Source organism: Rhyacophila brunnea, unplaced genomic scaffold (assembly GCF_057557595.1).
Source record: "Rhyacophila brunnea isolate RB1 unplaced genomic scaffold, BYU_Rbru_1.0 scaffold_17, whole genome shotgun sequence".
Lineage (NCBI taxonomy): Eukaryota > Metazoa > Arthropoda > Insecta > Trichoptera > Rhyacophilidae > Rhyacophila > Rhyacophila brunnea.
The window spans coordinates 25305515-25319434 of record NW_028232827.1 but is presented as its reverse complement, the minus strand read 5'-3'; the positions used below and the strand labels follow the sequence as shown (position 1 = coordinate 25319434).

The window sequence follows — 13920 nt, the reverse complement described above, 5'->3', positions numbered from 1 at the left end:
CGACGGTCTTGAAAGATTTGATTTATGGCTGTGCGGCAAACGAGGTGAGTTTAGATGTGAGAGCCGGCTTATACCTTCGTATTCAATGTTGCGTGCAATCTGTGTATGAGCTGTCTAATAAAAGCAAAAATCTTATTCTAAAATCACTAAAGGCATGTAAGGACAGATTCTTCTGGCATTGCGACCACAACGAAATCACTTAACGGTGTTAGTGTCATTGCAAGTCACGATACCAACACCTAAATGAGTCACCTGCACTGCCAGAAGAATCTGACACCATTCTACAATGTATTATATCTCTTTTTAAAACTATTTCATAGGTTCATAAACCAAATGAGACGAGTAAACTGTCACCAATGGACAAGTGGATTCTGTCGAAGCTGTCAAATACCGTCTCGCAGGTCAACAATGGATTCAAAACTTACGACTTACCAAGTGCAACCACCGCTTGCTACAACTTCTGGCTTTATGAATTGTGTGACGTCTATCTGGTAAATTGTCGAACATATTATTGTAATATTAACTAAATTCAATTAAACGACCTAAATATAACACACCGGATCTAAGTAAAAATACTGTACCTATGTGCCAACAGATTAAATATTCAGGAAATGCAAAAGCGTGAATGTTAAATATATGTCCATCTATCAGTGAGATACAGTTTTTTGCCACATACCATACTGGCTTTAACCTTTTCTATGCATCACGATATTACTAAGGCAGTATCTGACAGGCTGCAGATTTTTAACGACACGTTGAATGTAGAGCGAAGCTCTCACTAAAATCTCTGTGATTAATTTTTGGCTTAGTATTTCATAATTATTCAAACAGATGTCACTGTGTCTTTAATTTTTTAGATTGTGCAAATCAATCGACAGTGGCTAGTAATTTGAGCTTAAAGTTGGATGAGATAATTCGTGAAATTTGTATGTGCAGCCTGTCGTTTACGGCCTCATAGACCTAGAAAACTGGGTGAAGGCATAGAACCGGTGAAGCCAAGATAGAAGTTCAAATTTCAATTCAAATAGTTCGAGTACATTTAGTACAGTGAAAATAAAAAAAATGGCTTATACCTACGTACAGTATTTATATTTGAGTCAGCCGTAAAGCTCTTGTATAGAACTTTGATTAAATTATTTAAATTGGAATGGGACTACATTTGTTGTGTGAAGGTCAGTACATACAATTTTGTGTACAATTTTTTTAATCCGAAACGTACGCGTGAACCATTTGTGCGTGCAAGTTTGCTCAAGTCAGTACTGACCTTTATGTGTGGCAAAAAAATTCATTAAGTATTGTTTAAATCGATAAGTTTTTTTTCTGTAGCATGCAGTTATAAATAAATTCTTCATATAAAAAATAGGCATTTTAATTTAATTACAATGGTGCTGATGTATGTATGGCTAATAACCATTCCTTGTAAAATGTCTGTTAATCTTCTACTCTGTGGTGACCCATATGAGGAGAAAAAATTTATTATGATATATGTGTAATGCTTTTTAATTTTGTCTGCAGGAATATCTGAAACCAATTTTTGCAAGTGGAAACGAAACTGACATAAAAAATGCCCAAAAGACACTGTTCACCTGTTTGGAGTATGGTCTCCGATTACTGAGCCCCTTCATGCCGTTTATCACCGAAGAGCTATATCAACGTCTTCCAAGAAAAGACAGGAGTTGCCCTTCAATATGTGTAGCGTCATTCCCTCTGGTAACTTTATATTTAATGTTATTTTGAAAAAGATCGCCTCTAGAAACTTTATCCATCCTGGACGATCTGGTGCCTCCGTGTCTAATTGCACTGTCAAATCTGTCATAGCACAGGACAGCGATCTCAGCCGTCCAGTTGTTGTAAACTAAACAAAAATAAAAATCACTGTTTTTTTGCTTGGCAGGGCAGTACAGTAAAACCCTGTTAATATGAACACAGTTAATTCAAAATTCGCTGTTGATCGAAATACTTGCTTAAATCGCGGTATAAAATAGTGATTTCCACTAATTTTGATCTATATACGATAATAGTCATCACTGATAAATTAATCTGAAATTGTATCGAAAACAGAAATAATGTTTGAAAATTTTCGTAGTAAGTTATACTGTTTTTTGCCATATTTTTTTCGATTTTCAGTCCCGTAGATTTTGAATTAACGAGTTGGCAGCTCTGTTCTACAGGATGTGATGCCATTTTTTTCTTTCATCAATGTTTACTTCGTTGTCAGTGTAACAAATCGGGTCTTTACAGATGTTACGGTACTAAAAATTCTCTATAACTCATTGGTTAGAAGCAGACTTCAGAATGGGTCTATCGTTTGGGCCCCGCATCAGTTGAAGTTCGGCCTTATGGTGGAGAGTCCAAAAGAAATTTTTGAGATTCCTTTACTTTCGGCTGTATGGATATTATCCGTGGCTCTATCCGACTGATTTTCTCTTAGGGATGCTTACATACTGTAGCTTAACGCTTTCGCTGCTGAATAGATAATGAGATTTTAATTGCCCCCTTTAAAATGCACGTTAATTACATCGATCGGCCGCCTGGTCATTACGCACCGTATGCGTCTTCCGCGTCCAAAGTATTAAAATTTAGAAGGGATCTTTATTTAGCTACATATTTTTTCAGACTCATACGCGGCGTAAATGTGAACTCTGCCATTCTTGGTGGTGTTGGCTTGTGTGTCTCTGATAATTACCTTAGGAATCGAGGGCATCCGTTGTTTGTTCTCCCACGGTGCAGAACTAATCTGCCATTAGTAATGCCAATTGGGAGGGCAATAACCATGTTTAATGAAATCGCTTCGGATATTGATATATTCCACTTTCGTGAGGGTGAATTTAGGTGGACGTTGTTTTATATGTTTTTAAGGTAGGGTCTATCAAAGTTCACTTCTACTTTTACTTTGTTATTTTATTTTATTTCTTTCCTTATTTTATTTCTTATTTTATTACCTATTGTATTATTAACTGACACTTCTCGGTATTTTAATATTTTAAAATTAATAACACTTATTTTATGTCATGTCGTGAACGCTTTGAATTTATAATTTGTTATGTTCATTATATGTAAAATAAATAAATTTGATTTGATTTGATTTGATCTAAACCAAATCTAATTAAACCATATTGACAAGTAAACTTCAATAGAAACAGCTCATAATTTTTTGCATTGTAACTAAATATACAAAAAGACGACAGAAATACACAATGTTGTTGAATAAGTCTATTTAGTAGTTATGTAATGCACAGTAAGCATAATTTTGCTAATATTTTCCAATGACATTGCAGGATTCCGATTGTCCGTGGCGCTTAGAAACCCTCGAGAAGGACGTGGAAATAGTCCTCAAAATGGTGCACCTCGTCAGGTCTGCCCGCAACGACTACGCCCTGGCCAACAAGCAGAAGACGACGGCCTACCTGGTCTTCTCCAAAGGAGAATCGTCTCCGGCTACGATTGACTTGTTCAAAAGCCTGTCTCCGTTGGCGTACAGTGATGTTGGAACAGAGGCCACTCCGCCGCAAGGATGCGCCATCTTGACTGTGTCTGATAAGATTGAACTTCATCTGGTTCTAAAGGTAATTCTTGTGATAACTATTTCGAGGAAACCATTATGTAATAATTACAAGATAAAAAGAACTTTTTATATACCATGTTTTTAAATTTTCTGTTGAATCATATAAACTTGACAATTCTATGTATTAATAAAAACTTTTTATTGTACTTGATAGAAATACTGAATAAATATAGAATACTGAAATGTCATATTGATTACCATAGTAACGCACGTATATATTAATAATTTAGTTGCTAGGACCCCCTTAGCAACCAATACATATAATAACTTTCCATACAAAACAGAATTAACTGAAAATGAATTCAATTCTGCTTAAAAATGGCTAAAAGTATTAAAAGAACGCATTGTCGTCGTGTTCTGATTATATTCTAAAAGTTTCAAATGCCTAGCTAGTCGGGAAGTTAGTTAAAAATCTTCAATCGTCCAATACAAATCTTGGACAAACAAGAAAAAATTTATACTGGACACACAAGAAAAAATCTGTACCGGACAAAACAAGAATATGAGCTAATAAAAATGTGGTAAAAATAAAACTAATGAATCAATTAACACAAAATATTTATTATTATTAGTGTTCTATATCATATAATATAAGTGCTTGTATATAATATAAATGTTGATGCTATATGTGTAAAACTACAATTACAATTACTTAGGTAAATAATTTTATTTGAGACAAAATAGATATATAGCGCCGAGCATATACAATCGGGTACGCGGGGCGCTCGCGCATTTTTGCAATTTGGGCGGTGAATCACCAGGAATACAATAGAGCGTACACAGTGTATGACGAACATAACGCCTCGCGCACCTTATATTTCAACGCACACAGAGTTGAGTGCGGCGTCTTTTGACGTCTAGCACGACAATAAAACGAAAATACATTGGATGTGACCAGCGAATGGGGCGCGACGGTCTCTAATTTACTCGGCTGTTGGGAGCGTTGTCGTACAGGCGCGCGCTTATTCCGCATATTATAATTTATTCTACACCGTGTGCTTACATCGCTTATTGCAAATATTAAGTTACTCCGCTAGCACAATGACATAATTGTGAAAATGAATTTAGAGCCGACCAATTGATTAATAAATTTTATTGCTTTGCAAAGAAACACGAGGCGAAATGTGATCGGCGCCGCTTTTTACATAGGTGAGAGGTAATGCGCGGCAAGAGGTGTGTGATTATGGTTATGTATTTACGCTTCTTGTGCCGACTGCGCCACGATCGCCGCACTCCGCTCCGTTCAATGGGCGTTATCGCTAAGATTTAAGAATGCAAGATTCTTGGTAATTTGTGTTAATATGCAATCCCATATTTTTACGTATGCCGCAAACAACTAACAGTAAAATAGAACGTATTTTGACAATGTGTTAGAGTATAACATTCTTAAATCTTGTGTGTATTACGCAAAGCCCGCATGGAAGCGGTACACGTATTTTGGATGGCACATCCAGTTAGGCTTTGTACACAACGCGCGTATTCCAGGTACATGTGACCTCATTGAGCTGTCTACTCGCGCCGTGATGACTGTCGCACGCGTTCGAGGTACAGTTGACCTCATTGAGGTGTCCACATGCACCTGCGGCGAGACACGCGCCATGTGGGCAAGGCTTAGCTGTGTATCTTAAATGTATTAGTCATCAGCTAATGTTGTCGCTTTTGTAACAGGGCCTCATCGATCCCGTGAAGGAGATCGCAAAACTGGAGAAGAAACGCGAGCAACTCTGCCAGACAGTGTCGAAACTTCAGCAAGCAATATCTGCGGCGGATTACCTCACCAAAGTTCCTCTCGACGTGCAAAATTCCAACTCGGAAAAGTTACAGCAGTCCAATGGGGAATTGGATCGGTTAGCGGCCGCTATGAGCTCACTTAACACCATGTAAACAATATAGCAAAGAACATCCCTTTTATTAAAATTAACAGTGATAAGAATTATGAAAAAACAACTTAATAGAATTAATATTTATTATATTGGGATTTAAGTTGTCGGTTGATCAAGTTGCGGAAAGACATGAGCCTTACTGCATAATGTAAAATTTTCAAACACAAAACAAACTTAGCGATTACACGCTATTTATTTTAGTGCTTTGATTACAGTTGAGCAATAATTGATGTTAGATTTTCTGTTTGGTTCATGTCTACATGACGTTTTAGAATATTTGTGTACACAACCAAGTATCTACATAATAAGTTTCTACCTACATGATTTATTTTATAATATTTATTTCATTATAAATGAGTGATAATAATATTATGTATTTTATTTCAATAAATGTTTTGATACATTGCTCACGTGGTCTTTTATTTTTAAATGAGTGAGGTGGCTCGCAAATACAAACTCGACAGGACAATGTTGACCTTGTTGATGTGATTTTGTTGGTTGGAAAAAATATCTGTTGGCGCACGCGACTTAGTTGGAAGCTCTCAGCATAAATGTCACTGAAGTATGTATTTCAAAAAATCATTGTCACCACAGACAGAATCCATACTATTTATAGCGTACGCACAAGTCAATTGTCAAGATTTAATTGTATTTTATGTATCTATCTGTACAACTTTGATTAGCTGTAAAATACATTTACCTGAATGTTCTGCCAGTAAGTCATTCCCGAGAAGGTCACACTGGCGCTCGACACCAAAAGGTGCCGACAATTAGATAGCATCATGACTTGCTGTTAGCTGAGAATTGTGGCAAGTAACGGCAGTTTATTGAATAATAATCGTACGCTGTCCGTTTTGATCTGTAAAAGTAAAATGCAAATCATTATCCACTCAAGTGCTTGTTTGTTTGACTTGCCACCTTAACGTGATCCAATATTTCTGTTGTTTTTGAATTTTCTTAAGTGCCAATACAAAATCACTTTCTTTGTCTGATGTAGAATGACTGTTTATTCAGGTTCATGGGTTCAATCACATCTGAGTACGGAGAGCAAACGCAATGTATTTGGCAGTTCTGATTTGGGATCATGTTGATATCAAGTCGAATCTCAATGTGCATTGCATCTAAGTAAATGTCCCGATAATGAGATGGGTTGATTTTTTTTGTGTAATAATTTATTTCAAGAAGACAATAAAATTGTTAAAAATCAGTAAAAAGTATTGTAATTATGCACTGGAAAATTTTTTATTTATATTACCATTTCTATTGGCATTCCCCAGTGGTTAAGTTACAACATACGGCCGTAGCACATAAATTGACAAACGAAGTAGGGGGGTAAGATCATGTTAACGCGCGTTTATACGTATATTACGTAATATTTTTTTAAAAACGGTACATGTTCAAACACGCGCGTTACCATGATCTTACTCCCTACTTCATTTACCGTTTGTATAGAATACAATTTTATGTAATAAAAATACTTTATGCAATCATCAAATGTTTAAAATAAATATAAAGGATAATAAGGCTTCAAAATTATATAAATAGATTATCTACAACGCTTAACGAATGTCCTGGATCTTGCTTTGAAATTAGCATAAAATCTCCATTTTGACCTACGCGGCGCACGTCCCTCCTTAAGTGATTGACTCAATAGTATCTTATCTATGGACTCAATAGATACAGACTCATTCATAAACTATCATCATTCATACACCCTCACATATAATCCATAAAACTATGTCACAAAGTGCGGGAGTGTACGAACCGGGTGACCCAAAACAACTATACCGCGCGAGCGAAAGTTGAAACAAGACCACGGAGCCATCATACACAGTGACGTCCCGTGGGGGTAGGCAGATTGAGCGTCGCTTGGGGGCGGCAGATACTCGAAGGGCGGCAAATCGAGGAGAATCATTTGGTATTATATAGAAATAGCTACCTAAACTTAGTTATATTATAACCAGAGCTTTGGAGATGTTTTGTTCCGGATGCTTTTTTTTATTATTATCCAGTCGGTACTCGCAGCGATTTTAGTATGATGTCACCACGCTCAGCTAGAGATTTTTTTATTTTATTTTTGACTGCTCGGTTTCGTATACAAATGCTAATAAACTTGGCGCCTATACACATTATGAATATTTTTATAAATGTAAAACATCACAAACGAATAATAAATCAGTCATAATAATATAATGTCATTTAATCAGATTAAAGAGTTCCTTTCATAACAGTGGTAGGTATACTGCGCAAAAACCAATAATTATGTCGCGCCATAGTTATTAAAAGAAAATAATATTATATATTATATCAACGTTGGTAACGAAACAAGGAGAATTTATGGTAGAGATTTATAGGTAGGTAGGTACATACCGTATTTTTTAATTTATCCAAATATTTTTGCCAGTCATTCGCGAGATTTAAAAGTTGCCGGATGTACTATTGCAAATAGATACCTATTCATAATGATTATTAATCCTTATTGACATTTGACATAATCAATTAGTATTCGTGCATATAATAGGTATTTACGTTAAGTACCATCTAATTGTAATAAAAATGTACCATATTTATCGTGCTGTGAATACAATACTGTGCAATACCTTCTTTTAAGTCGTTTTTTTTGTAAACATATTTTTTGCTGATAATAGTGTGGATTTGTAGTTTATTTCAATCATCAACGGTTGAATGTTGAGACCATTAATTAATAGTGTATTTATGATTAAATTTAGGTTTATATTAAAAAAATAATGAGGAAAATTATTTTGTTTACATGTTGTAGGGTACAATAATAGCATAGAAAAAATGGTGTGAAAATAATACATCTGCGTAGGTATTACTAAATGATACAAACCAAATGTGTCAGACATAGGTACTCGTATTAACCAAATGGCATCTCAGACTCTGGTGATTTGGGTAAGTGTCTAACTAATATTATATTTATTCGCTTATTTATTTATTGATATCTAAATTTAATTTTGTATGTTTCAGCTTAGTGGTAGGTGTATATTTTATTAGTAATGTATCCAAACCATGGCCCCCACAAGGGGGGGGCTGACAGGGCTCTAACCTGGGGCTCGGGCTCGATAAGTGAGATAAACACTTATCACAAATTTGCTCTAATAGCAAAAAATTCGCCTGCGGCGCTATTTTCCTTCAATAATAATATTATTTAAAATTATATGGTTACACAATACAATTTATAATTGTGTAGCGATACTCAAAAACTCCACAATTCAAGTGTATGTATTAAAATATACAAAAAAACACTAAATATACACATAAATTTTAACGCGTACACCATTTGGAAAACATTACTGTAGAGCGTCACACTGCTTTTATCCTTAGCGATAGGTAGGGGGGGGGGGCAAAGATCCTAACATGGGGCCCGCTTCAGGATGAGGGGGCCATGCTTCATACAACACATTTCTTAGATATTGGAGTAATGAAAGGATGATAAAAAAATGGGGCGGCATTTTGACGCTGCCTAGGGGCGGCATTTTGTCTAGGGACGTCACTGATCATACATCATCACAAAGATCAGTGTTTGCCACTCTGTTCCATCGCCCCCACCTCTAGATCCGACCTCCTCATCAAATAATTACAGTCCACTTAAAAGCTCAACCATATTATGTTCAATAAAGAATGGTAGGTACAATAATTATTGTTTTTTTCAGCTATATTGTACTCGTACAATTTCCAGGAATCGTGGCATAAAACCCTTGCTTAGTAGGTACCATCTTTGTACGCCCTCGTGCCAACTTTAGATAGGTGTGAGTATTACGTCGCATGAATGATAGACAAATATTTCTACATCACTACTCTTATTACATACCGGGATGATAAAATAATAATACCTACCTGTGAATATTTTAATTTAATTCTCTATTAATCCTGAATAGATAAATCAACAAATTCAGAAAGACTGTCGTTGGAAGTAGACCCAGGAGAACCCCAGCACGGTGGTCTGAGCAAATGAAGACTGCCACGAGCGAAACATCAGTTATTGCTAGGGATTGCAAAACCGGTATCCCAGTATCTTTCGATACCGAAATACCGGTTTTAAAAATCAGACAATACCGATATATTATTCGGCATTGATAGTGGACACAACATGTATTAATTAACTTAAAAGGCTTAACAGGAGTGATTACTAGTGGAAACAAAATGTATTAATTAACATAAAAGGCTTAACAGGAGTGTAATTTTTTTTTTGTTAGGTTACGCGATGTCTGGTTTACTTCCGTGGCCATCCTTCGTCCTTGGTGACCAGCAATGACACAAGGCTATATAATATTAATATTTTAAAGAGATTTTTATATAATAATATATTATATTTATTGGTAAATACTTCTATTTTTTCACTTATTCTAAGAATACCGGTATCGGTATTTTCATTCAGTATTGCAATCCCTAGTCATTGCAGAGTACGGGTAATTTTTAGAAGTAGAAAATATATTTTAGTAGAAGGAAGAAATAATATCTTCAGAGATAGAAAATAAGATAAGTGCAATTTGGACTTAATAGAGTCATAGGAGTCCAAAATATTTTTTTCCAAAACTGAAAATTGCAACTTGCGAGACATTAGAAATAATGTCTTATAGAAAATACCTACTTAAATCGGTATCTACTATGTTGTTTCCTTATTCACTAATACATATTGTGTGCGCTGGCGTATTTGATTACGTTGTATTTTCGATGATTCACATAGAAAATGCGCGAGCGCCCCGCAAGCCTGCTTTAGTGGACTTTATGCCTAGGGGCGGCAGATTATATGAAAGTATGGTGAAGCAGGCAAGTATGGTGAGAAAGTATGGCGAGGCAGGCTGGTAATCAATTTGCGACAAAATTTGGGTACGTTATAATGACCAAAGTAAATCTTCCGTGATGCCTTGCATTTTTTTTATCGCGTCGCGATTTTTCGTAAGTTGTCGGCTATTGTTGGCCTGCTTCATTCAGTTGTATGAGAAAGCCGATTCCTTGCCCCTCTTTTTATTTAATACCTCTATGGTGTACACCGACAAGAACCGTGTTTTATTTAGTTAGACTATACGACCAAAAGAGGTTGGACGGTCTTTAATATACGGCCATATATTTCCGATAAAACATTTTACTGTGAAGTGTGATACGGCGAACTACATACGTACAAGTATCCGGACACGCCAAAATATAGATACCTACATATTTCTAATTTATAATCTCTTATATTAATATTTATTTCATCCACTGGACCATCAACTATCCCAGAACTCCAACGAATGAATAGGAATTCGCGATATTGAAAATTTCCACAGGAATGCATGGACAGGGGTGGGGTGGGACTCCAGGAATTGAATTGGTAGGTCATGCCATACGACGTATTATCGTGGGCGCTTTATTGCATTCCTACAGACGCTCCAATGGAGAATGTTCACGTCTCTATTAAAATATAAAATATGTACCTATTCCTTCATTAGAGACGCAAGAAATTTTATTCTTTCTATAATAAATAGATGGGTTCATATTTGCACAACACATCGTGGAAAATAAGCGACTTATAGGCGGAATATCATCAGTGGAGTGGGAGAAGGGAAATTTAGAGTAGGTATACGTTTTACAACTTTACACTTTTTACTACAATATACACTATACTATAATAATGGTATCCGAGAGGTACAAAATGTCCGCAAGGTAGACCTAGAGGTCGATAGATCGATGCAAGTTCTGCGGAAGTACGTGGCAATGCATCGTACAGGACCGAGAGTAGTGGAATCAGCTTGGAGAGGCCTTCATCCAGCAGTGGATAGATGCAGGCTGATGATGATGATATGGCTCTGATTACCTCGCACAATATTACCATAGACTAAATTTGTCGCCTTGACAGCATGACAGTATGCGACGTCTCAATATTATAATCACAACTTAAATCTCTTTCGTTTGTACGCGTCAGTGAAATATAATAATATCGACAAATTTTAATGAAATTGCAATGTTCTTTTTAGTAAATAGACCGACATAGTTCGATTTTATTTCGAATAACAAGCAATAAAATCTTGTGATACCAACATTATAATTATTATTATGGATTGGCTTACACAATTAGTGTGACCATCGTAAACTATAATAACAATTTGGTACTGTTCGGTTAAAGCGGATACAGCGGAAAACGCATTTTGAAAATAGCCGATAAACTGGATTATTTGTTAGGTTAACCTAACCAAACCTAACCTAACCTAACCTAACCCAACCTAACCTAACCTAAACTAACCCAAACTAACAAATAATCCAGTTTCTCGGCTATTTTCAAAATGCGTTTTCCCCTGTATCCGCTTTAACCGAACAGTACCAACAATTTTAATAAATGTGCGTATCACAATACCTATAAAGGGGGTATTTTTTCTACTTCTCCACAAAAGTAGAATAATGTAAATACATTTTGTTCCAGCTAGAAATTAGATAGGTACACATCCACGCACAAAACAACGTTTTTGTAGAATGGGTGAATGGACAACGACCAAGACTCGCAGGTGACGCAATCGATTCGTCAGAATATTTAAAATGAGGCCTCGTAACAGTTCAAACTAGTCGTACAGCTAATATGGTAATATACAATACACTTAAAAAGACAATATTACCCAGGCATAACCAAATTCCTCCAACTGACATTATTATGTCCTATTGGAGTCAATATGATAACCTCTCAAGCTTGTACGTAGGTACTTGCATTTTTTTTAAATACCCTCTCATATATATCATCACTGTCATTATTAATAATTATTTTTAGTTACAGGTGTGATTCTAGGAAGGAGATATATATATTCTACTAGATACGTTGGTAGTGTTCATGCTTTTTCTTTATTTTTTTATCGCGAGGGGCCTCAAAATCAGTCAGTGCCTCGGGCCTCCAAGTCCCTAAACCCGCCATTGATAAAATGAAACACTTCTTAATATTGAAGAAACAACTCTATAAAATATTGGTATTTTATGAGGCATATCGAAATTGAAATGTTTTTTGATTGAAATCTAATGTTAAAACTATAATTTAGAGAGATCCTGACGCCGCTTAAGGCGAAGTCTTCACTGAGCCTTTTTTAAAGAGGCACCTAGCGGAAAAATACGAAGCTTGCAATTTGAGACATTATTTTGATAATTTACAATTTCAACTGTATTAATGAATAAATATGTATCTGAAAACATTAAAAATAAAAATATTTTTTATTTTAAGTCAAAGACAAACTTACAATTGTAAAAAATGTAATAAAATGTGAATTTGTTCTATCGGTCCGCACCCTATTGTTACATATATTTTATGGTCATATTTATTATTAAAATTTAGTTTATTAAGTTTTCTAAGCATCACCTAAGCGATTTTTGACAAATTCATAGTTTTAATATTTTTTATATCTATTTTAAAAAACATCGATTTTTATAAAAAATATAAATGTGTATAACTTGAAATCCTTTTTATTTATATCAAATCAATTATTTTTATAAATATAAATAAAATATTTATATTAATATAAATAAAAAGGATTTCAAGTTATACATATTTATATTTTTTATAAAAATCGATGTTTTTTAAAATATATATAAAAAATATTAAAACTATGAATTTGTCAAAAATCGCTTAGGTGATGCTTAGAAAACTTAATAAACTAAATTTTAATAATAAATATGACTATAAAATATATGTAATAATAGGGTGCGGACCGATAGAACAAATTCACATTTTATTACATTTTTTACAATTGTAAGTTTGTCTTTGACTTAAAATAAAAAATATTTTTATTTTTAATGTTTTCAGATACATATTTATTCATTAATACAGTTGAAATTGTAAATTATCAAAAAAATGTCTCAAATTGCAAGCTTCGTATTTTTCCGCTAGGTGCCTCTTTAAAAAAGGCTCAGTGAAGACTTCGCCTTAAGAATCAAGATAAAGTATTTTTGCATTTTCAATTCTAAACCACCCTAAATGCCAAACCATAAAATGTGCAGGAAAGCGAAATTTAGAAATTACGAAGCTATACTTAACTCGATTTTAGTTGGTTGTAATATCGAAATATTAAAAAACATTTTTGGTGTTTCAAATAACAATTAGTTTCAAATACTAAAACTTAAAAAACTTAATAAAAATAATTTAATGAAACAGATAATTATAAATATGAAATTATATAGGTACCTACATAGTTTAAAACACCTCAGATATATTATACCTACAACTACTGTATAATTAATATATCTCAGATGTTTTAAATTTATGTATGTTCAATAAAGAATATTATTTTCTAAAATCTTGTGAATTATGATTCGTTGAATAAATGAAATAGTTTATATTACATAAGTATGTAATTATGTTTTTTAGTAACGTCGTATGTAAAAAAATCATCGGATTTCTTCAATCAATTCTTTATATTTCGGAATGTATGCAGATATTCCTATTCTGAAACAGTCCTTTTGATTCGCATCAGTGAGTCGCGATCTGTATTTCGATTT

The 13920-nt window shown here is 34.4% G+C and overlaps 1 protein-coding gene across 1 annotated transcript in view; it reads left to right on the top strand.

The window, feature by feature from the left end:
- Positions 1-5856, top strand: part of ValRS (Valyl-tRNA synthetase) — a 28623-nt gene extending 22767 nt beyond the window's left edge. The window contains exons 13-16 of the mRNA XM_085944941.1: positions 321-491; positions 1516-1710; positions 3279-3566; positions 5234-5856. Coding sequence (XP_085801067.1) covers positions 321-491; positions 1516-1710; positions 3279-3566; positions 5234-5449 — 870 coding nt within the window. The 3' untranslated portion in view covers positions 5450-5856. The remainder of the gene's footprint in view (positions 1-320; positions 492-1515; positions 1711-3278; positions 3567-5233) is intronic.
- The last annotated feature ends 8064 nt before the right edge of the window (positions 5857-13920 follow it).